A 24,412-nucleotide genomic window follows, 5' to 3' on the forward strand; every position below is an offset into this window, starting at 1 on the left:
GCATCCATTTGTTCCAGTGTGGGCTCCTCAAGGGGCTGCAGGTGGAGCTCTGCTCTACCTTGGATCTCCTTGGGCTGCAGGGGCACAGCTGCTTCACCATGGTCTGCACCACAGGCTGCAGGGGGATCTCAGCTGCAGCATGTGCAGCACCTCCTGCCCTCCTTCTGCACTGCCTCAATCCCCTCTTCTCTAGCTGTAGCTGCTGTTGCTTGGTATGGCTTTTTCCCTTTATTAAATACGTTATCCCAGAGGTGCTGTTATCATCAGCCTTGTCCAGCAGAAAGTCCATCTCGGAGCTGGCTGGCACAGGCTCTGTCAGATATGTTGGGAAGTTCCCGGCATTTTCTCACAGAATCCACCCCCACCCTCCTCCTGCTATCAAAAACTTGCCATAGGCTTTCCTAATTGCAAAAATGCCTCATACAAAGGTTTGTGGTTTTTGCTTTCTCTGTTTTCCAAAACAGACTGGTATTATAAAGATGAGTATCCCTTAGCCATAGAAAATGAAAGAGTTATGTAGCTCTGAAAAAACAGGAGCAGGATAGAGTGTGTAACTGTCGGCTTGAAATACTAAACAGCACTGGGGTATTTCCAGTACAGATTCACTGCATGTCAGTAACAGATCACATTGTTCTGCAGAATCACTTCCGTGACTGGAAATTATCATCACCAAGAACAACCCAGGTTCTGTAAAAACATCGAGTTAAAACAGATATTATACCTGAAATAAAACTCAAGGTCACACTGTAAACACACATTAGTGCACCACATATACTCCACGTTTGCTGCCCAAATACTGGTTTTCTTATGTTTATACATTCTGATTTAAATGCCACAGTAATGACACTGTAGTCATAGAAATAGTCAACAGGCCAAGTCTGTTTTAATTACAATTACAGATTAGAGTCTAATTCCTAGTCTTTTCTATCACTTCCTTTTATTCCCATGCCAAAGAAAATACGTAGTGAGGCATTTATGTTGGTATGTATTATCCTCTGGATTACATGTCTAGCCTTATAAATTCATTAACAAGACAAGTAGTACAAATGTTGGCTCTGCATCTCTTTCACTAAAGCTCATTATTTCCTTTTCTTCCTTACTTAATTTGTCTGTGTTGGAATGCATTCAGCATTTTTGCATTTTCAGACACCAATAAAATGGTGGGCTGGACACGTACACCAGCGCTGACAGCTGGGAGCAGCACTATTGCTCTGCTTATGCATCCTTCCTGAATGGGAAAACTGGGTCACCTGATAGTCCAGATTCTCCACGTGACAAGCACAGGGCAGGATGGGTGGAAGACAGCCAGCATAGTGCTTCTTCAGCAGAACAAATAAAGAAGAAACCAATATGTGCAAATGTATGCATACTTCAAAATTGTGAAATGAATTACAAGGGGAATTTCTCAGAAGTGAGAAGAAGAATGAAGAGGAAAAAAGAAAAAGGAAATCTAAGTTTTACTAAGGAAAATAAAACCAAACCAACAAACATACAAAGAAAACCACAAAGAGACCCCCAACAAACCGTGTGAGAGTAAGTGCCTATAATCTAAGTTTCAGCCGAAATAAAACTTTTTGTTTTGCCATAGACTAGGTTCAGCCATTTTCCTCACAGAAAGGTTGTGTATCATGCCTTGGGTCCAGCAATGGCAGACATACCCATGTAAAGAGCAGTGATGATGAGGATGTTACCCACCCCTGTAGTCTAATTACTTAACTGTGATCCAGGCATCAGTATGGCAACACTGCTGAATGCAAAGCCAAAAACCAGAGAGAATACTATTCAAAAGTTAAGACACTTATATTTTGACTGTTCTTTTCTTTGGAAACAATGGAAAATATTCCTCCTTCCTTAGAGATCTGCAAAAGTCCCAGGAAAACCCAAGAAAACCAGCCCAAATTCAGCGTTGATCCTGTTGCAAGCAAGAGGCTGGACTAGAGGATCTTGCAGCCTCACCAATCCAATGACTGATTTTTGTGAACTGCCTTTCTACAACCTTGAATAGCCTTTAAAGCTGCTTTCAGAACAGCAGAAACATCTAGAATTCATTGGAAAATCAGCACTTCATAAAGTTGCAGCTATGTCTGTACACTGCCCACTTCCTCATGTAGCAAACCAGTGGCTGATGCTGCCTCACACTGTGCCACATCCACCCCCACTTCTCCACCACCTTGGAAGAACGAGGTGCCTTCTTCCAAACTCGTTAAATGACAGGCATCATTCCAGCCAATTCAGTTAAAATAGCACAAAGTTGCATGTTGATTAAAATCACACACTTCAATGAAGTTTAATGGGCTGGTGGATTATTTTTATAAATCTATGGCAGATCAAACAATTACAATTAAACCTAAAATGGGTATATGTGTACATACATACATAAAGCCAGTTTAAATAAATACAAAATTTCAAATATATCATCAATTTATATGTACAGAAGGCTGTAGCTTGGCCCTCTGGGATCCTAACATTCTCTTTCACTAACTTTTTTACCACTGAGGACTCTATTTTATATGCAAGCACTAATACATGAATCCGTAAATACCACCAATATTTAATTTTCTACAAAGTATTTATAAATTACATCAAGTCAGGACAGCCATGGGTAGACAGGGCATGTCACTGAAGTATGCAACTCAGACTTGAAAAATAATCCCCATTTATTTCAGAAACAGTACATTTAAGAAATACTTGACCTGTGCAGCCACAGACTCCATAAACAGTTTTGTGGATAATAAATTATCCACAAAATAAGTTAATATTAAATAATTAGTATTGTGCAACCAAACCCACAACACCCACAGGTTTCAAAGTGCTTAGCAAGACAATAGAAGATTATGGCTCCCATTTCACAATGGGAACAGCTGAAACAGAAAACTCAGGTGGCTTGTCTGAGAACTTACTGAAAATCATTGTCACAAATGTGGAAAACTGCCTGAGAATCCTGACTCTCAAACCAGTCTCGAGCCATGAATTACTTCACTGTGACTATATCTATAAACAAAATCTGAGACTAAAAAGCAGCTTGGTTCTTTCAGCACAAATAAGGAACAAAGATTTCTCATTGATATGAGATATGGTCATTACTACAGCAATCTGTAGATCAGTAAGACCAGATACAGATATCCCAAAGTCACTCATGGGGAAAGGTCCCTTAATAAAAGATGGATGGCTAGAAAGAAGACAGTGGCACGGAGAAAGCTAAACCCCGAGATCCACTGGAACCACCAAAACTGAACTTGTGGCAGAGCAGCACTCCAGGGAAACCCCCAAAATGCCAGTGGCATTTCTGAGTTGCACAAGTTTCTGCAGAGACCACTGCACTTGCAAACACTTCCCTCATGCTGGAGTGTGTGAAGCCCAGCTGTGAGGAGGCTCCTGAGCTGTGGGAGGCCTGGCAGGGCCATGGCAAGCAGGGGCTGTAGGAGAACTCTTGCTCCACAGCTGAACCAGGGCCAATTCAGGCACCTGTCAGCCTGGGATCATGGGAGTGCACGGCCACGACACTTGCACAGAAACCACTTAATGCAGGGTCTTCCTTTCTGTAATATGGCTGCTCTTATGATTACTGCTCAACTTTGTGTGTTCAACATTCAACAAAGCACCACACTGCTGAACACCAATGGGAAACAGCTCTGTGTGTAGGGATACTGCCTCAAGAGGACTGGGATTTCACATAAAGGCATTCCTAGAGACAGATAGAAATGAAGATTGACCTCTTTTGGCACGAATACCTCCCCCCCATGGCTGCAGAGACTGCCCTTAGGGCAGGCATGTATCCTGCCTCTGGAGAACACACAACTGTGTGCACTCAACAGGGCACAACTACTTCAACCAACTTTCACTGCTTGTGAAACCAACAGTGCTGGCACAGCACCTGATCACACGCTTTGTAGAAGGAACAGCAACAACCCAGGTTAGCTGGGAGAAGAGAACAATAGTACACACAATGCAGTATACAGGGATCTTCTTTCCCTTATATCATCCAGTCATATTCACATTGCAAAGATCTATGCAGCTCCCACAGATGAGAAGTGTGGAACTTCAGGTGGGGTCACATGGCTCATTTGGTGCTCCTGCTGATCTCTTGGTTTTTTCTGTGAGATGGGCACTTGCAGTTTTCTTGAGGTAGCAGATACAGAGGTCTTCCCTTTATTCCTTTGATAAAAGCAAAAGTGAAGGAAAGGAGGAGAGGCAGACAGAAGTGCTGGAGTTTCTCATAAAAGATACAAACACACTTGAAGTAAAATACATTTCTGAAATACTCCATTGGGATAGAGAGCACAAGAGCCTCCAAAAGCAAACTTCACCATCTCAGGATCGCCCTGAAGTATAATTACAGGTTTAATGTGACAAAACAGTTAATCAGAGAGAAATTCCTTTACATAAATAACTAGCCAGGCACCTGGCTCTGCAGGGCCCCGGGCATTATCCAGAATGGACTTTTCCCTCACTGCCATCCTGCAGCAGGTCAAGGCAGCAGGACTGCAGGTGCTGTGCACACAGCAGGGACAGCAGAGAACACAGCACTGCTATGTCAAGGCATTCGTAGAACTTAAGTGCAGAAAGTGCTCATCAGAGGACAAATGTACCCACTCCTTCTGTTGTTCTGCCACCTTTTCTGCCAAGCACTTTACCAGGACAGGATCTACTTTGGAGTCAATCTTGTTGGCAAACCAGTGTCCGTAATTCAGAAGCCACCTTAATTCTCCAGCCCCGTAGATGCAGACACTGCGAAGGTGGGTACCAGTGCATGGAGGATACAAATAGTCTTCAAGATAATTCCATTTCACCAGACGAGTTTTGCTTTGTAAGTCTGTTACATCCTGGGATGACCTTGGAACTTCCCCAGGGACCCCAGGGACACGTACAAGAGTGGCCCAGAAATGTTCATCTGGAGAGTATGTGTCCCTTGACCACTCAAAAAAATCTTTTGCAAGTGAGCTTTCAAGGGTATATCGAATAAATTCTCGGCTTAAAACAAAATAGGCACTGCCTACAAATATCTCAATATCATGAGGTGGCGGATTCTTGGAAATGTTGGTTTTTACAGGCATCTGCATGTACTCATAAGGCACTTTCATAAGTTCATAATGATAAGTAAATCGTTCTCTTTTGCTACTGCTTGGTTTTGAAGTTTCCAGCATGTTTCCTCCACCGAGTTTCTTCAGTTCAGCGACCAGTTCAAAATTTGATCTCAAAGGGAAATCTTGGCCACACAAATTGATAACATACTTCCAAGGAACTGCAGAGTCCATCAAATCAGACAAACAATTGAAATCTGCTTGCAGACGTGAAATATGTGCGTAGTCCACTGTCTCCAATTTTGATGCAATGAAAATATTTGGGAAACATTTAGCTAGATTGTTCAAAGCAGATTTGAAGCTTTTTGCTGCTTTTTGATCATAATGGATACAGTAAATATTTTGACGACTGTACAATGAATGTATGAGCCTTTCAACCATTGCTGCATCTTTGTGAACAACCAAAGAATAGGCAATCGGAAAACTCTCCTCCTCTGGAGAAACAGGTTTTAGCTGGTATTTCCTAAGTGAACGATACACATGACAGTCACTTGTCATTGCTACAACATCTTCATCAGCTAAATCAACTATTTCTTTTCTTCTTATCTCTAAACTCTTGCCAATTTCATGAGGATCTTGTTCATATATAGATGAACAATTAATTTCATACTGGAACTCATTTCTAGGGTATGAATATCTGTTTCTAACATAAGAAGAAGTGCTCAAAAAGTGCTCAACTAAGTAAATGCCTCTAGAGGGAAAAAAGTGTCTTTCGACATGGAGGAGCTTCAGCAGTGCAATCAGCCACCCAGTAACACACAGAATCAAGATCTTCCTTCGTGAAGGACATTTGTAGGACCACTTGTGTCTCTTCATTCTGCAAGAAAAAAATACATAGTGTTACTTTAAATCAGAAATCATCTCTGAAGTCATCAGAGACCATTCCAACCCCTAAGAAAGATATGTGCACACCAGTCTGTCTACAGCATAAATACCACCCTATTAGGAAGGCCACTGGTAATCTCTAGTTTTTTCCTAATCATAATTTTAAAATTTCATTCCCCTGAATTAGCTAAGAGAAGGCAATAAACTAGACGATTTCCAGTCAAATAAGAGTATCAGAACAAGATTCCCACTGGTCTTTTTCCAAATCTTTTTAAAATTTCTAATGAGCTACAAACTGAAGTACAGTACACCCTGGATTGGCAAAAACATTACTGTCATCCATGTGAGTAGGAAAGATTATTTATTTTCCTGAGTAACATCAAGGCATTTAACGGGAGCAGCAAAGGGATGTCTAGTAAGTCTGCAAAGAATGTGTGCCTAATGGTAGATATTAGTATTGTTTTTTTTAAAAAGCATGAAACTGAAATTTTTAGTATTCAAACACTGCATTCTTATTATCACAAGCACTGGAGCTGGCTCATAAAGATGTTCAAGAGGAAATTAATTTTCTTCCTATCCTGTGCCAACAAGATCTGACAAGCTCAAAGTCTCCTTTCTCTCTTCAGATTCCTTCTGGAAAATACTTCTAACTTGCCATGAAGACAGAGGTGAATAAATGCATAGCACTTTCATCCACTGGTATGAACATATACAGGAAGTTCCCTTCTGAAGGCAAAAGGGGTGCAGTAGTAAGGAATAGTGCATCTGTTCTGCTCTCTGCCGTGTGACACAACCTTGGATGTGACCACAAAAACACATGTGGCCCCTTTTTATACAGCATGTTATTTTAAAAAAATTCCTGTGTAACCCATTAACAACTGAGTCATTACCACAATAAAAGCTGAACACAGAGATCCTCTTCCACATATCTTTGCTTTACTGGCTGAGCATAATCAGCACTGTTCCCCAAATCAAAATCAGACCAGAACCACATAACAAGTGCAGCAGTAAACTTAGCTCTACTTAGCTTAAACGAAACTCCACTTTGTTTTTAAATTGAACAGTTCCCACTGTTTCTTTTGAATAGAAACTTTTCAGAGTGCTTCTAGAACCAATAAAATGGTGGGGGCAGCAGATGTGGCTTGGATGCCTGAACATCTCACACATGTATGTAAAATGAAATACTGAGATGTGCATTCAAATATATTGCAAGACTAACTTGGGCATCTTTAGCATTCCCTTTGATGTCAGGTCTTGCAAGCTGTAGCTACATTCAAATTGCAGCTTATCAAGGGCTTTTTCATTTGTCTCTTCTCCCTTGACTTTGCCTTTACCTATGCATCTTTGTCCTTAGTATTTCTATTTGAGGGCAACAGAAAGAAGGAAATGTTATCTCCTGGGGGTTGCCATGTACAGACCAGGGTCAGCCAACACATACCTATTTCATAGAAACCAAAGCTCAGCAACTCTCTGCAGGTTTTAGAAACAGCCTCCAGGTATGCTAACAAAGAAAGAGAAAAAAACAGATCTCAGAATCATTGAATAGATTGAGTTGGAAGGGACCTTAAAGATAACCTCATTCCAAAATCCCTGCCATGAGCAGGGGACCTTCTCCTAGGCTTGAATAATTCTGGGGATAGGGAATCCACAGCTTCTCTGGGCAACCTGTTGCAGTGCCTCATCATCCTCAAAATGAAGTGAGACATTCATATCCCTATGAAGGCAAAAATCCCACATTCCCCCACAGCAAGCAGGTGCTTTAGTTCATCTCTTCTTCAAATTAATCCCAGTCCAATGTCTAATCTGGGTTTCCCCTTTACCTACCTTCTTTATGTATCTGTGATCCTGGAAAAAAATCACTTTTAAAAACTGCTCCTAACCAAAGGCAGGTTTTCAGTCATATGAAAAAAAAAAAAAAAAAAAAAAAAGCTCTGTAGAGGGGGAAACAGGTAACATGTCCTGGCTTTTTTCTTTGGAGGGAGAAGACCTATGTGGGTGGCCTTTCTGTGAAGTCCACCCCATGCCTCTGCCCAGCGTCCCCCTGGCTAGCAAGGACAACACCTATCACCCCTGCCTGAACAGGGATTGCCTAAATCAAGGAGTGAATCTTCTCTTATTCTCTCCTTCAAAAAGGCAAGTCTGGACAAAGAAAAAGGAGGGGAAAAATCCAACACATTCGAAACTTCTCCCTAACCTGTCTATCTGTGTCAGCCCTGGCCAGCTTCTGCCCAGAGCCAAACATTCTGTTGCTATGAAACCAAACAAAGCCATAGAATCTTAGAATGTCCTGAGTTGGAAGGGGCCCACAAGAATCAGTGAACTACAACTCCTGGCCCAGCACAGGATACCCCAAGAGTCACATCATGCGCCTGAGAGCATTCTCCACCTCTGGACCATGGGAGTACTGAACTGTGCCAGGATGGTGCTCTGTGACCTTTCCCTGGGGGGCTTCTTCCAGAGCCCAGACACCCTCTGGGTGAAGACCCTTCTCCTTATACTTAACTTAAACTTCCCCCAACAAAACTTCAGACTGCTCCCTCAGGTCTTGCCACTGAGAAGAAATCAGTGCCTGTCCATCTGCTTTCCTTCCCAAGGAAGCTGTAGGTCACTGTGAGACCTCCCCTCAGTCCCCTTTGGGCTTAATAGACATGGGGACCTCAGCTGCTGCTCACATAGCTTCCTGTCCAGGTCCTTCACCATCCTTGTGACCCCTCCTCCTCCCCAATAGTTCTGTATCTCTCTTACGCTGTGGCACCCAGAGCTGCCCCCAGCACTCGAGGTGAGGCTGCCCCAGTGCAGAGCACAGCAGGACAATCCCCTCCCTTGCCTGGCTGGCCATGCTGTGCCTGATGTCCCCAGGACACGGGTGGCCCTCCTGGCTGCCAGGGCACTGCTGACCATGGTCAACTTGCCATCAACCAGGACCCAGTGGTCCCTCTCTGTGGCACTGCTTTCCAGCATCTCATTTCCCAGTCTGCCTGCACATCCAAGGTTGCCCCATCCCCAGCTGCAGAATCCAGCACCTGCTTTTGTTAAACTTCATATGATTGGTGATTGCCTAGCCCTCTAATTAGTTGAGATGTCTCCGCAGGGCCTCTCTGCCTTCAACAGCTCCTCCCAGTTTAGTGTCCCACTTTACATCTTTGAGTTTGTCTTGGGTTCCGTATCCAAGTCATTAGTGAAGATGATGAGGAGCGCTGGCCCTAAGATGGAGCACTGTGGAACCCCACAGGTGACATGTCACCAGCCTGATGTCACCCCATGCGCTTAACCTTTTGTGTCTGACCCATCAGCCAGCTGTTCACCCACCACATGAAATATCCAGAAGGATCCTGTGAGAGACAGCATTAGAAGCTTTACTGAAATCAAAAAAGATCACATCATCAACAAGGTGAGCTGCCTTGTCATAAAAGGGAATTAGTTTGTCAAGCAGGACCCTCCCCTCATGAAGCCATGCTGGCTATGACCAATGACTGCATTTTCTTTCAGGGGTTTTTCAATAACTCCCAGAATAATCTTCTGCAATTTAACCAGGCACTGGAGTTATCAGGGTCATCCCTCTTGCCATGAAGGAATTCTTCCTCATATCCAACATGAACCTTTCCTGGTACAGCCTAAGGCCATTTCTCATCCTGGTGCTCGTTGTCTGGGAGAAGAGGCTGACCCCCATCCTGCCACAACCTTCTTTCAGGTTGTTGTAGACAGCAGTAAGGTCTCCCCTGAGCCTCCTCTTCTCCAGGCTAAAAACTCCAGCTCCTCAGTCACTCCTCATATGCCTTACTTTCTGAACCCTCCATCACCTTTGTTTCCCTTCTAAATCATTTATCAGTATAAAGGTAATTTCAGCGAAACCTGCGATTTCTCGATGAACAGTGGGAAACAGAGGGATTAAATCTCTTGGGATCATCACACACCTCATCAGGTTTTGACTCATCTGAAAAACTTTATCTTTTACCATATGCAGACTCAAAGCCCTACTCAGACATGGAGCTGTACTGTGCCATACACACCGTGCTCTCCAGAGGAGCACAGAATGAATTAACAAGGCAGATGAGAACAGCAACCTACTGCTGTCCAAAGCACCTACATTGGGTAGCACTGACCAGATGCTAACTCTGCTTATCTTGTCCACAAAAACTTTTTCCTTAGGTGATGCCATAGAATACACATGCAAGGTTCCATCTTTTGTATCAAGATTTTATATTACGATCTTATACTATGAGCTTGGCATTGACATCTGGCTTTGTTCTGTAAAATGTGTTACTTGTCTTTTCTACATGTGAGAAGACTCCTGAGGTACATTTGCTTGTTCCAGGACTTGAGGAGAGCAGGAGCCCCAAGTCTTCACACAGTGTAAGACTTCTATCCAGATTCCCCTGGGTTCCAGGGAGCTTCCAAGGGCTTCCACTAGCCCCTTCACGAACCTGGGCTCCCAGGGAAATCCTCTTCTCCTGCCTCTGCACCATCCTGTTAATAAACCTCACAGATTTTACCCTCTCCATGTTGGCCAAAAACAAACACATGCGCTTGTATCTGATTAACAGATCCGTTATCAGTTTATTATGTCAAAAAATCTGCATTTCCCTTATCATTAGCACTAGTAATGAAAAAAAAAAATTAAAGTCGAGGAATTGTCTCTCCCTTCACAACTGTTGCTCACACTCAGAGAAGATGGATGAAGGTAAAGCATCCATCCCTCACGACCAACAACAGCTCAGCCTCACAAAGATCATAACCTCACCTGCAAGGGCTACTGTGTTAAATGTTTCTGAATTCATAAAGCCATGCCCACTGCTCAAGATTCAACCCCAAAATGAAAATGGGTGAAGTTGTCAGGAAAGGGAGGAAATCCTCTCCCCAGGTCCTCAGGCTTCATGTGGGAGGACTCTGACTTCAGAAATGTGGTAGCTGGGAAGTGACCCAGCTAAAAGCTTTCAGTCATGAACCTCAGGCATTAATTGCAACTCTTCTGATTGACAGCAAGGCTCTAAGTGGGTCTTCTGTGATAATGAAGTTTAAAAATGTGAGGCAAGGGTAAGGTGTGCTGCTAACATCAGACGCAACCAGGCTGGAAAACCCTGAACATGCTGCTCTCTGAACCGTGTGAATAACTGAACAATTTTGCATTTGATTGGCACCCCCAAAACACATGCACATTGCCTCAAGTCAATGTATGTCTCACAAACTCAATAGAAATACTTTCTGTTTCGCTGTTTTCTGTTTGAACTGAACTGAGTTCTAAAAGAAAGTCCATTTTGAATGAGAATGAAGTATTACAGAGGGCAACAATCCACCTTTTGGGTTGTTTTACAGATTAGGGTATTTTCATCAAAATTAGGATAAATTAGAACAAAGTTTGTTTCTTCATTTGTATCTTTTAATAACTAAAAAAAATGTTCTTTTCTCTAAAAATTTGTAAAAGCATCAGTGGGACTTCTGGCCTCCAAGGCAGACCCTAAGAAGGAGTGATGATCTGCCTGCCTGAAAAAATATTCTGCTGTTTCACCTGAGTGCTCTGTAACCTTTTCTGCATTCTGATCTAAATACTCTGGCTAAGGCCAATGTGCACTATCACATATCAGGTATCAAGGTAATTGCAAAATTGAAGCTTCTCATTCCTCTATTATTTAGTTTTTATTATTAATAGTTCCATAACATTGAATATCTAAGATGCTGTGGAAACAATACCAACCAGTGTAGGCAAGGTTTAAGTTGGTTTTGAGTGTGCCCAACAGAATTTTCCCTGTATTTACCAAATTAGTGAAAAGTGAACCTTATTAACTGTGCATCATCTCAGTGCTATGCAAAGAAATTCTTGTGGGCCCACTGGGGAACTGCATATCAAGGTAGCGTTGGACACCTCATACCAGCGCAGCATCTTTTCCATGGAGGGAAGCAGACCACAGATACAGAAAGGGGAGAGAAGCCTTATCCACCTCCCCATAAACACACAGGAAAAAAAAAATAGGAACTGCTGTTGTTTTTAATTGGAAGAAGAACAGAGCAGTCAGGTAAAACTCTACATTATGAGATGTGGTGGTCAAAATTGAAGAACCACGTGGGAGCACATATATTAATTCATTGGGACTAGCATTTTTTACAAAATATACCTCCATTCCTTCAGGGTAAAATCATGTTTAAACTATCACTCCTACTGAGAAACTGTACACCATCATATGTTGTTTCATAGAATTATAGAAACATGGAAATACATGGCTTGCAAGGGGACTTTTAAAATGTCATCTAGTCCAAATCCCCCACCACGGGTAGGAACATTTCCACTAGACTGCTTGAGGTTGTCACATAACATCTAGTCATACTTAATGTTAGGAAGCAGAACTTAATGTGGTGAATCTACCCAGACTACTTCTAGATTTGGCCTTGAAAAAAAAAAAAACAGCAGACAACCTGTTCTGCAACGTAGTTGCTTTACTATGCATGTGAGCATAGCAGAGCATTGCTCTACTATGTACCTTGCCCAGACTAAGCATCTGATGCAATCTGCAGCCGGTGGAAAGATACCAGAAACTGCAAAGGATCAACAATTCATCCCAAAACAGGAACTGTGAGATGGGCTGCACAAAGCATCCCTGGAACAGCAAAGAGAAGCAAGGAAAAAGCCCAGCTTTTGCACCATAAGTGCCAGCTCTGCCAACCCTGCTTGCAATGGCATAGCCTTGTTGCACCCGTAATGTGAGGAATTCCAGGGGTAGCAGTATCACACATAACCCTGATCCTCTGCCAGGAACACCCCAGCAGCTCCTCCATCGCAGAGTGGTATTCAGATGCAACAAAGAAAAGCCAGGAAGCTGCTCTGGCCAGCACAAGTCTGAGTTAGCTCAGGGAACCAAGATCCCGCTCTGGCTGACCTCCAATGGTTCATATACACCAGCGTCACAGCAGTACTTCTTTGAGTACATCCCTCTGTAAATGTTTAAAGAGGTATTTGAGAGCTCGGAGGAATGGACAGGTTACCTTCCTCAGCACAAAGAAACTGGCAGGCTTTGGGCTCACACTGTGTCTCTGAAGATGAGTTTTTACTTTAGAAAGACTTTAATAATATTATGGAGACCTGGTTCCTGTGAGAGACCAGGGCATTACTGCAGTTCCTCACACTATTATTTTTGATTTTTCCACAACCTCAATGCACCCAGACTCACAGTCTGTGCAACTTTGTGATGCCAACGTCATTCTTGCAGAGAAGTCTACACCTCCCTTCACCCACAGCAGGAACAAATTACCAACTCTCATATTCCTCTTGCTCAGCATGGCAAGTCTCACCTGCTGTCCACACAGAGCAGAGGTGTTCCCAGTTTGTCCAGTTTATATTCAGAGCACATTGAATTAGCACATCTGAACTACCTTGTTTGAGAAAATACAGAATTTTGCAACTCCCCAGCATTCCATTCCCTTTCCTCATTGTCTTTTCCAATACAGACTGTGCTGCATTAAACTCAAGTGCTTCAGTGATTAAAAGTAGAAGCTTCCAGGTGAATCTACAATGCCCACAAGCTCCCTGGACGTCGCATGCAGGTTGGAGCCATTATGAATCATCCAGGTCCATCACAGGAAGCTAAGATATCAGATGTACCTCCAGGTAGAAGGATAAAACTCCTGCTTTGAAGGTTGGGTTTTTTTCAGGAAAAAAGAAGGGATCTCTGCTCAAAGAGAGCCGACACCATGGAGAGGGAAAGGCATTCCTTTGGTGTTGGAAGCAACTGGCTTAGCAGCAGGCATGCAGGCAGGACTACCTGAGGAGGTCTGTAACCTGTCTGCCTGCAATAACCAATGCATCACAACTTTCCTGAGGAAAACAAGGTATATATTAACATCCACTGCCCCTCTCCCTGCTCTGTCCTTACCAGTCCTTCCTGAAGGACCTGCTCAGTAGGCAAGCAAAAATCCAGTCTCAACTACTCAGCTACACTGAGTTACAGAAAACAAAAGCCAGGATCTCTACTAATGCACAGCATTACCACATTTATAATACTTCTGTTCTACTTAAGCAATACTGATCAAAGAGGTCTCTGACCTTCTACAGATGCCACAAATTACTTTTGGTGCCAGGCAAGACAGCCAGCTGGTGGGAACCACCTCTTGTCCTTTGTCACATCTGCCTGGGACTGGTTTACCCAGAGCATAGACTGACAAGACATGTTGACTGTTACTAGAATAGGGATTCTTGGAAACCTCAGGCTGCAAGTAGGCAGTGCTCTCTCCTCAGTGGATCTGAAATACATGGTGCCCACTGTGAAAGCATTGTGAGGCACCTGCTTCTGTGCTTGCCACAGAGCAAGAGTGAAGTGAAAAGGTCAAGTCTGAGTGCAAGTCTGTGGAAGGAGACAAAAGAGGGGGAAGAGTTTAGGGGAATACAAGTGCTTTCACCCCAACAAGTGATTGTTTCTTGCGTGAAGAAACCCCTCTGCATATGAATCAAACTCCTTGCTGTCACCTAGATTAAAAAAAAAAAAGGCCTGTGTGCTGAGAAGAGCAGGAGCAGCAGAATAGAGGTCGGAAAATTACAAAAAAGAAGAATGGAGAGAGGGATTGAAAAGGGTAAGTACTTTCATGTAGGTAGCATTAACAACAACAAAAAAAAACAGAATAGCAGAACAAGAGATTTCTTTAACCTGTTACACCCCCATCACTCAAATACATCTGAAACAGAACCAGTGTGTACACCCTTCCTTGGAAACCAGGTCGCAGTGTTTTTCAGCAGCCAACACCATTACTACATAAAGCAGGAACTTAAAGAGGGAACAATTCCCTCTCCTCAAAGTAAAAACACTTCAGGAAAGTTCCCCCTGATAAAATATCTCTGTTTGTTTAAAACACACCTGGCTCACACAGCAATGCAAACTCGGTGGTTTGCATGACCAACCCTGTGCAAAAATTTAGTTAGCTCCTCCTGGTTTTCCCTGTGTTCTGTACAAATCAAGTCTGGGCCTTGATAGGTCTGTGGGAAAGGCAGAGGGGAGGATGTTCCGGAAAAGTAATCGTGTGCTTTCCTAAGCTGTTTATTTTATTTTTTTGTAAACTATCTGTCTGAATTGAAATTTTATCACTTCTTAACTATTCAATGCTGCAAACTGGAAAAGTTAATTTACTATGGGCTATTTTTTTCATTGCAAAATTATCTATTGATAGAGATCATGGGATTTCTGTGGGAGTACATTTTATTGTCATTAAATCTCAATCAGTTGATTCTATCAAGTTTGTCTGAGTTTCCACCCACTTGCTCGGCACTGGAGCCTCTGCCTGTGCCCCTCCAACACAGTTACACTTAGCACCAGCCTTATTCTGCACATCTCACCCCCTTGTTTTGGCTTGCCTGCTTGAGTAAGTTAGATTACTTACTTTTCACTTACATTTTCTCTGAATGATGGACAACTAAAGAGCTAAGTAACTTCAATTACTTAAACACTTAATTGCAAGATGTGAAAAAATATGTCATTACTTTTAGAAGAAATTAGATTATAAACCTTCCAATTTTAAGTCCGTGAAGACTTAAAACAGCAGAGTATCCCCATGAAAAGCAGTAAGAAATTACTACAGTTTAGCACAGTGTGGTTTTTGCTTCTGGAAGCAGAAAGACATGTTCTTGCCACATATCTGGGAAACACAGCAAAGATCTGGCAGTTATGGATATCACACAACCTTGTCCCAGAGCATTGTCTCTTGCACAGGATCTGCATTTCCCAGCAGAACTTCCTGTGCAGACAGTAAGTTGCTTTGCTTGTCTGTTTGCCACTCAGTTCCAGCTCTCTGTGTGCTCTTTAGAAAAGGCTGGATTCTCCTTTCTGGCTGCCTCCAGTGGCAATCCTCACAGTTTCAGTAAAATATCTTACGTCAATTTCAGCATGTTCGTGTCCCAGAGATATGTCAGGGTAAGGAAAGTCAATGTCTCAGCTCTTTGGCCAGGAAAAGAGGTAAGCAACTTCTGCAGGGTCATGCAAGCAGCACAAGAGAGAATATAATTCCTCTGCAACCCCAACTAATCTGAACTGCTTTACAGAAACTTTTCACAAAAGCTCTTTTACTGGAGGCCTGAAAAGTCTCTCAGCAAATCCCTCAGCATCTCGTACTACTGTGTGATGCCAGTCAGAGGATTTGCAGCCCTCTTAAAGCAAGAAAGTGTTCAGAAGGCACAGAGATGTCAGTCATCAAAATTCCCAAGTCTGATGCTTATACATAGAGAATTTCAATTCTCTGACTTTGTGACATGGGGGTATCCATGCTTGCCAAGCACATCGTGTACTATAAAGGCAGGAGTCAAGAAAACAAATAAACAAAATCCCACTAACAAATACATACTCCAACAAATAGAGTTTAGTCCCTTCTAATTTGTGGCAATCTAGAGTTTAACAGCTTTTTTCCACTTCATATGGGAGTTTAAAGCAATAGTACTACAGTGGAAAGAGGGTTAACCTTTAAACTATAGAATAACATAAAAATTAAACCCAAAGGGACAGTATTTGTGTTCATTGGCAAGGAGAAGCACTATAAAAGAGGGTGGAAATTTCCTGTTAGACAGGGAAACAGGAGAAACTGCATGACACCGCAGAAAAGCTCCCATTAACAGCTCAAAATATTTCTCCATTTCCTTCACCCCACCACCAAGCTGCCTGCAGACTCTTCTCTGCCAAGCCCCACTGTAAACCACCCTCTTTAAGTCATTTCACCCCGCAAAGTCACAGCTTGTCACGTCAGTAAGATCTCATCAGAGAAAGCTGCAGACCTACCTCCTGGACTTTGCTGCGGCCTCTTCCCCTCTTTAGGATGCTCTATCCCAGGAGATCAATATGGGTACTGCCAGCTCAGTGGGCAAACCAAGTCCTAGTGCCTGCTCCATCCTGCCACTGCCCGCAGCCTCCACCAGTATCAGTGCTTCACATGCGTATGAAGTCGGACATACAGAAGTAGTAGGGAAGGCATTATTTCTTGCACAAATTAAAAAAGAAAATGTAAAATGTTAGCTGAAAAATAGTGAACATGGAGGCTTGGTATGTTAAGTCCCAGGGGTGGCTATGGCTGCAGGTCTGAACTAATAAGCCTCTGCTTTTTAGCTGGTTAGTTGGGAAGGTTTTATTGTTATTAAGCTGTGGAAGGCATTATCTGTATAAGAAGCATTTATTCTTGTTTACTCACATAGCATTTCTAAGCACCAAGAAGGCAGGGAGAAAGGAACACCATAAAAAGAACAGATCACATCAAAGCAACCTAATTTCCTTCTCCAGCAGAGTAAAGAGGACTTGGGGAGAGGCAGAAAAGCACTGGGACACGAGGAGTCTGTCAAAAGCTTCAGCAAGTCTGAGATGCACATAATACTTCAGGCACCAAGACTCCAGGTGTCAGAGGCCTTGCTCCCTCCACAAATAAAATAGCTCTGACACTAAGCTAAGGCCAGAAGTTTGGGCTACTGTTATGAGATTCACAGTCCTCATGATACTTCCTGAAATTCTCCTTAGATATGATGGCTTGCATTGCAAGTTCACCTATACATAAGTACTTTGTATGGTATACAAAGTCTCCCTGGCAAGAAATAAATTTCTGGGCTATTATACCTAACTTTTCTCTGTGTGATGCTTACAAAGAAATTTGAGGAACTAAACACTGTACTATTTGTGTATACCACAAACAACTATCATGGTATTTTCCCTCGAGGAAAGCACTGCAGCAGTATTCGTAAGGCATACGTAGCATTGTCCTCCTCTCCATACACATTTTGACCAAAATACACACACCAGCCTCTTCTTCATCACCAGTCTGCCAGATGATACAGAATTATAAACTGCACTTTTGTCACTGAAGTGTCACAAGCCTGAGTGTCATAAGCTCCAACAGGGCTCTGGGTGTCACAGATTCAAGGGCCCCTCCAGTCCTGCCTTAGCTCACTGTCCTCAGCTTGCAAAATTATACAGAAATAATGATATCCGGATTCCTTAATATGGAAGGAATATACTTAATATTGGCACTCTCTGTCTGTATAAGATGCAATGTGGCAAGACAGCAGCTGGGTCAACTTTACCTCTTTTCTGTATGATAGGAGGGTACCGTGGTCAATTATATAATGTGTTATAAATTGATTTTTAAAAAATTAAGAAAATGGGACATTTTCTGTGAGACAAAAGCTCCCAGCACACGCAAAACTGAAAGAGGTCAGCAGACAGCTATGCATCTTTTGAGTAAGATTTAGGATGCTGATTTGTCCCTGCCTGGAAATCAAGCATGAAGAAAGACCTCCCCCAGCAAACAACGCACCACAAAAACACACACAGGCCAGCGGCACTGCACAGTCAATTCAAAAGGAAAAGGTCTTTGATTGGCACCAGGGAATCCTGCACAGGCCATGGGCTAGCTACCTGACCCGCCAGACAAGCCATGCAGCAGCTGGATAATACAACAGAGCCTGTTGCAGGAGGATGGGTGGATCTCTGACAGGCTGGTATCTACCCCACCACCTGCCTTTATCTGGGTTGGGGCAATTAAAGACCTCCTCTTTCTTCACAGTTGTCTTTGTACTAAAAGCAGAGCAATCTCTGCCTCGTGCCTGATCACACTGCAAATCCTGGAGAAGCCTTCCTCGAGTGTTTCAGGGAGAGCCTGATGAGGCTTGACTTGTTGACAATTACGCAAAATGTACTCCCTTGCTGGATTCAGCACCCCGCTGTTTATGTTGCAGAAATGAGCTTTTTATGACTCATCTGGTACATTTCTTAGTTCCTTTATCAATATTTCTTGGAAGACCTCAAAAGCTGGAGTCACCATATGACTCCTAATGACTCTGTAGCTGTAACTGCCACGTAAATGCTTTAAGCTTAATTCCTCTGAACTTACCTGGACTACTCATTTCAGATACAGTCTCCTGCCCCTCAGCAAGGCATTTATAGGATGGTCACAGCCAGCCTGTTGACTGACTAGAATAATTTGCACATATTAGACCATAAAATAGCATGCATAGTATAGGTTAAGAACCACAAAACTTACAGAACCTGGTACACATGCAGTTTTCAGTGTGTGGATCCCTTTCTTGGCGGTCTGAATATCCAGTGTAATAACACACAGAGGTGCCAACCCAAGCAACTGAAACTTGAATGTACTCCTTATCACCATTACTGCTTTTCAGAAAGTTATAATCCCTAGGAATTACTAATTTATACTGCACAGATGTCAAATGCATTAGCCAGGTTTGTTGGTAATCTTTCAATGCCTTTACAGCTGGGCAGCATACAGAAAAATACGTGGGAACAGGGCCAAAACCCAACACTATCAGATGTACAAAACCAGAAACCACAGTCGTACAAATGTTGTAGCATTTCACTTCCCTTTCTATTATCATCTCAGAAAAGCTATGTGCATGAAAGAACAACTACATCATATCCATGGAGCCCATCCAGCCCAAGATGTTGTCTCATAGTAGTCAAGAGCTGATGCTTGGAAACAGGAGAAAGAATGAATACTCTTTAACATCTTCTCCATATGTCCTTTCCAGATCCATTTCCTTACAACTTAGAAGTTTTCAAAGGCAGGTTACAAATGTCTGTTTCTTGTGAAATTTTTAATTCTTTCACCCAGTCATTTCTGGACCTACATAAGCTTTCTGACTCGCAGACACTAGGGAGTGTGTGGGTGGGGGGGGGTAACACACTACAGCTCACTTGAGCGTAGCGTAAAAACCCACTGTCTCGTACTTGTTTTCAATCTTCTGCCTCCCAGTGTCACTCGACTGTTGTAATTCTCTGGCTGAAAGAAGCAAGCAGCTCTTTCCTGTTAATCACCTCCACATCAGTAGCAAGTTTATCTACCATCTCTACCCCTCAGCTGTTTCTCTCACAAAAAAGCAAATGCAAAAGGATTACTACTAAGGAAATTGATTTATGCAAAAAGGCTACTATTAAGGAAACATGCCTATCTCAAAATGAAACAGGTTGGTTTATGGATTAGACATTTGGAATGAGTCAGAGGATGCTCAGTGGAGCAGATCCTTAGGTGGGACACAGTGCAAGTCCCCCATGAGGTCTTCTATTTCTAAGCCTTATTCAAGCATTAGTAAATCTGTTCACCCAATAATAAGGGACAAGCTGCTACTGTCTCTCTTCGAGAAAAAAAAGAAGTTCTGCCAGGTTCTTCCTATTGTTACTTTCTGTTTCTTCACTTTCCATATTAAAGAAACAACAAAGTGCACTTGGCAAATTTGAACACAGCTACATGAACATTCTGAACGATTTACTGGGAAACGAAAAAATGCCAACATCACAGCAACCCCGATTCCCCTTACCAAACCTTATTTTAAGTTGGTGTAACTGTTGATAATGGAGAGAAGGTTACGAGGCTACGACATCTGAGTACACCGCTTACCAGCCGGGCTGCGGGCAGGTGGGTGCCCCGGTTCCGGACCCCCGCACCCTCTTACTGAGACGCAAAATCCCCCCGTAACTAACTTTAAGACAAACAGCACCTTCTTACCGGAGCTCTCCCGCAGCACCGGCACGACCCTCCTCCTGCCGCTCGGTCCGCCTCCAGCGCCGCGCCCGGCCCGGCGCTCTCTGCCCCGCTCAGCGCCGCCCGCTGCGCCCCCGCGGAGTCGCACACTGCCGCCCTTTCTTCCTTCTCTTCCCAAGCTCCGCCGCCACGGCCGAACATCCAAATTTGCGCCTACAGCGAAGCCGCCGGGAGCAGGGCGGGAGCTGCTGCCGCCCCAGCGCCGCTCCGCCAAGTTAGCGCTCAGCTTGGCGGGCCGGGACGTCTCGTTGCCGCTGTCCCGGGACTTGCCCGCCGGTCGCGCACTCACCCGAGCGGATCGCGGCCGTCCCGGGCCGGCGCCCTGCTCGGCTCGAAGGGGCGCTCTTGTGTGCGCGGGGCGTGTGTTGGGTGTGCGGCACAGCATTTTCCTCCATGACGTGAAGGAAAAAAGAAGGGCAGCCGCCCGCCCCGAAACCTGGCAGGCAGCAGGAGGAGGACGAGTGGGAGGTGACGGTGAGGTCCCCGCCAGCACCTGGGAGCGGGAGGAACCCGCCGCCTGCACGCCGCCCCTCCGGCAAACGCGGCACCGACTTCCCCACGACTCCTCATCGGGGGCGGAGCGGCCGAGGAGCTTCCCAAACCCTACAGCCGGCTCGACCGGGCGGCAAGACAGGGCTGGGTCTGGGCTGGGGACGAGTCCCCGGCCCAGGCTCCTTGTCCTCGTCTCGGCTGCCCCGGGAGCGCACAGCTGTGGAGAGGGAGGGACTGCTGCGGTCCCAGGTGGGCACCAGGCGCGGCAATAGCCGCAGCTCTGAGCTAATAAGCTGCACCCTGGCATTAAGTCTCTGTTTTATAGCAGGTTGGTTGGGGACGTTTTATTGTTTTTATTTAATAGTAAAATAACCTGCTGCTGCCCTGGAATACTGCAGATGCCCAACCACATCCAGGATAAGGCCGGTGCTTTAAGGTCAGGCCGCGCTGTTGGCTTTGCTCGCAGAGAGCCTCGGGCCCTTGGTGCACCGGCTCGGTGAGAAATGTGGAAGACGCCACAGCACCGGAGAACATCTGTCTGCTGCTGTAGCACTGACCCTGCAGCTGGGCACCGCTGTGACAGCTCAGCTTACGGCTGGTAATTGCATAAGCCACTGTGACCAAGTTATATGTAACTGGGTGTTGGCGCTCTCTCCGCAGAAATGCGTAAGTGAAATCGGAAGGCCACAGATGCTGGAAAACTCACCTGTGGATTACTCCGCAACACCTGTATTAGTGTAAGTGGTAAAACCTCCTGCTACAGACAAAGCCAAAGCTTTGTTTTAATAAAAACAAACAAACACCCCAACAAAAAAACCCACATCCATAAAAAACATAGAGATACAAAAGTCACATTAAAAGTTATTTGAATCCTGTTCCAAAGTCTCATTCCCTAGAAATGTTTTCATCCCTTCCTGTGTCATGTTTCTCTTGATATGGCCATAACTTAGCACTTCAAATGTCAGATCACCCACATCATTTCCTACCCAACTAGCTAAGTAATAACTGGTGATAAGAATAAAGGGCCCAAGTCTCATGTAGGCAGTTGCTCAATCTATTGATTTGAACAGAGTATTTTCCTCCAGTTTTGTATTAAGGTTTGAATACCAGAAAAAAATCTTTATGTCATCATGACAAAACACTTGCCAACTACAACTGCTTCAAGAATTTATCCAAACTCCTATGGCAACATTATTCATCACTCTCCCTCCCCCTTAGCTGTATTTCCACCATCAAAAACCCAAGCAGTATTGCCTTAGAGTACTGTAAATACCTTTCACAAGCTGGCTTTCATTCCCATTATTCTCTTCCCTGACCTGCTCTGCTTTGCTTGGCAAGAAGGTGCAATGTTTTGTGTTGATCCTCTGCTTAGAATGACTTTAGCTCTCCCTGCACCTGCCTTTACTTTTTTCCTCTTCTCCATGTGTTTCCCTTGCTTACAGAGTTTCATGACCTCTGACCTGTTACTCAGGAGGTCACACTGGTTCCTGCTGGCCTTAAAATCGATGGATCCTGTGTTATATTCTCTGCCTCCCAGCTGCTTCTCTTCCTCTTAACTCATTCTTTTGTTTTGAATCTTGCAGTCTTCCTTACTGGTATTAATCTCTCCACTGATTTTTTTTAATTCCATGTCAGCAATAACTAAATAAATAATTATGTGGAAATATGAATCTGAATTTTTGGCTTTTTGCATCACCTTTTTATCCTTTTATTCCCCGTGTGAATATTAACAGCAGTGAGAATGCCAGGAGTTTTGTCTTACTATTTGCATTTTATATTCTTTTTTACTTTAGCTTGCACCTTCTGTGCTAATTCACAGCCTAGGAGTGGAAAAGAGGTCTACTAAGTAAAAGAACTGAATTGTGAAAGCAGCAGAAGGGGCTGGGAAGGGGACCTGCCACTTGTGAATAGAAGCTTTGTAACTGCTGCAGTTAGCATCACTAATAGCTGCCCATCTTTGACCAGTGACAACCACTGATATTTTTATGCAAAGGTACACTTAAAAAGCATAAATTTAACCTGAGAAAACATGACGGTTTAAGTTTTTTCTCTCTTCATGGATCTTTATATTAAAATCAAAGGACTCCAGCAGGGAAATTAGAGAATATTCACAGTTTTAAGATTTGGGGAGCAGAATCCTACGTTTGTTAGTCATATTAAGCCATATGTTGTCAAACTAATGCCTTTCTCAAGACGCTTATATACAACTAAGAACTGAAAAAAGCCTCAGTGGTAGATTAGTTTTACATACAGCATCTGTAAGAGACGGTGGTTTTCATGTATCACTTTGCATTTCTACCTCTTTGCTCAGCTTGCTCATTTAATTTTCTGTCACTGTATCTTAGGATTGCCTTAGGTCATGTAATCATATTAATATAATAGACCAAAATAGTGCTGTCAAATTCTCCTGGGTTTTGTACATTAATTTTATTAGACATCTTGCAACAAAGAAAAAATGTCAAACAAACATGTAATTCAGAGGTAATTTTAATAGTCAAATACCTTTTACTTTTCAGTGAAAACACAGTATTTGAATAAGCACTTCCTTTGAAACAATATGCCTTCAGGTTTGTTTTGCTGCTGCAGTTGTGAGAACACTCCATTTTCTTTCTTTGTGAAACTGACTTTACAAAATACCTGTCACTCAGCAGCTTTTACCTTTTCTGACTTCCAGGCCACTGGCATTTCTTTATTCTTTACAGCCCATTAGGCTACGACTGCTCATGCATCCTAGGGCATAGTACTAGCTCTCTGCACATCAGACTCCTCTCACTTCTCTAAACCAACTTCTGTTTAAGACAGTAATCAGATCTTTGCAGAAGAGCTCTTCACACTCCAAAATAGCTTGCTGACAGTATGTATTAACAGGAGATACTTCCCATCCTATTCACTGGAGTTAGAAGTAGCAAGTACTATTATTCCATCTCTTCTTATAATCCAAAGAACAAAAGAGCAAGAATATCACTTGAATGCAAATAACTCTCTTAACAGTCAAAACTGTTACAAATATGCTGCTAAAGCAGATTCAAACATTGTAAAATTAAAATAAAAGAAATCCCTCAGAGATTGGGATGAATATCTGAGATGCTGTTACCTGGAAAAATTAGTGTTCCACAAACAGGCTAATTGCATTTCCTGTCATATGCCAGCACATTTTCTGCCTATCAGAGAGATTTGGCTGGAACATGAATGGAATTCTCCTGAGCACTTCCAACAGCTAAGATTTGTCTTTAAACCTCTCTGAGCACTTTTTCCCCTTCTCAAATTTATATATATATAATATATATATGTGTGTGTGTGTGTGTGTATATATATATATATATATATATATATATATATATATACACCACATAAAGCAAAGCTGATGATGATTTCCAAGGCTGCTCATCTTGATTTTTTGCCTAACCTAACAATTTATGTTACTACACACAATGCACTGCCATTTCTGACAGCACATGCTCAGCTACAGCAGTTCCAGGTTTAGGTGTAAGAAGTGACTGTGAGTGCTGATG

General features: G+C 43.3%; 1 protein-coding gene across 2 annotated transcripts; it reads right to left on the minus strand.

The window, feature by feature from the left end:
• Positions 1–3,421: 3,421 nt before the first annotated feature.
• Positions 3,422–20,391, minus strand: GCNT4 (glucosaminyl (N-acetyl) transferase 4). Of its 2 annotated transcripts, none has more exons than XM_059492575.1 (2): positions 20,365–20,391; positions 3,422–5,898 (listed from the first exon to the last, which is right to left on the minus strand). In XM_059492575.1, exon 2 carries the CDS (start codon positions 5,895–5,897, stop codon positions 4,530–4,532), a length of 1,368 nt encoding a protein of 455 aa, XP_059348558.1. In that variant the 5' UTR covers position 5,898; positions 20,365–20,391; the 3' UTR covers positions 3,422–4,529. The 2 variants fall into 2 exon arrangements, with proteins under 2 accessions (XP_059348558.1, XP_059348559.1); XM_059492576.1 differs by lacking the exon at positions 20,365–20,391 and adding an exon at positions 7,345–7,406.
• Between the last annotated feature and the right edge of the window lie 4,021 nt (positions 20,392–24,412).

This window comes from Ammospiza nelsoni, chromosome Z (assembly GCF_027579445.1).
Source record: "Ammospiza nelsoni isolate bAmmNel1 chromosome Z, bAmmNel1.pri, whole genome shotgun sequence".
Lineage (NCBI taxonomy): Eukaryota > Metazoa > Chordata > Aves > Passeriformes > Passerellidae > Ammospiza > Ammospiza nelsoni.

Excerpts from the sequence above, each read along its gene's own strand:
- GCNT4 (XM_059492575.1), bottom strand. The coding sequence starts at position 5,897 with ATGAAGAGACACAAGTGGTCCTACAAATGTCCTTCACGAAGGAAGATC.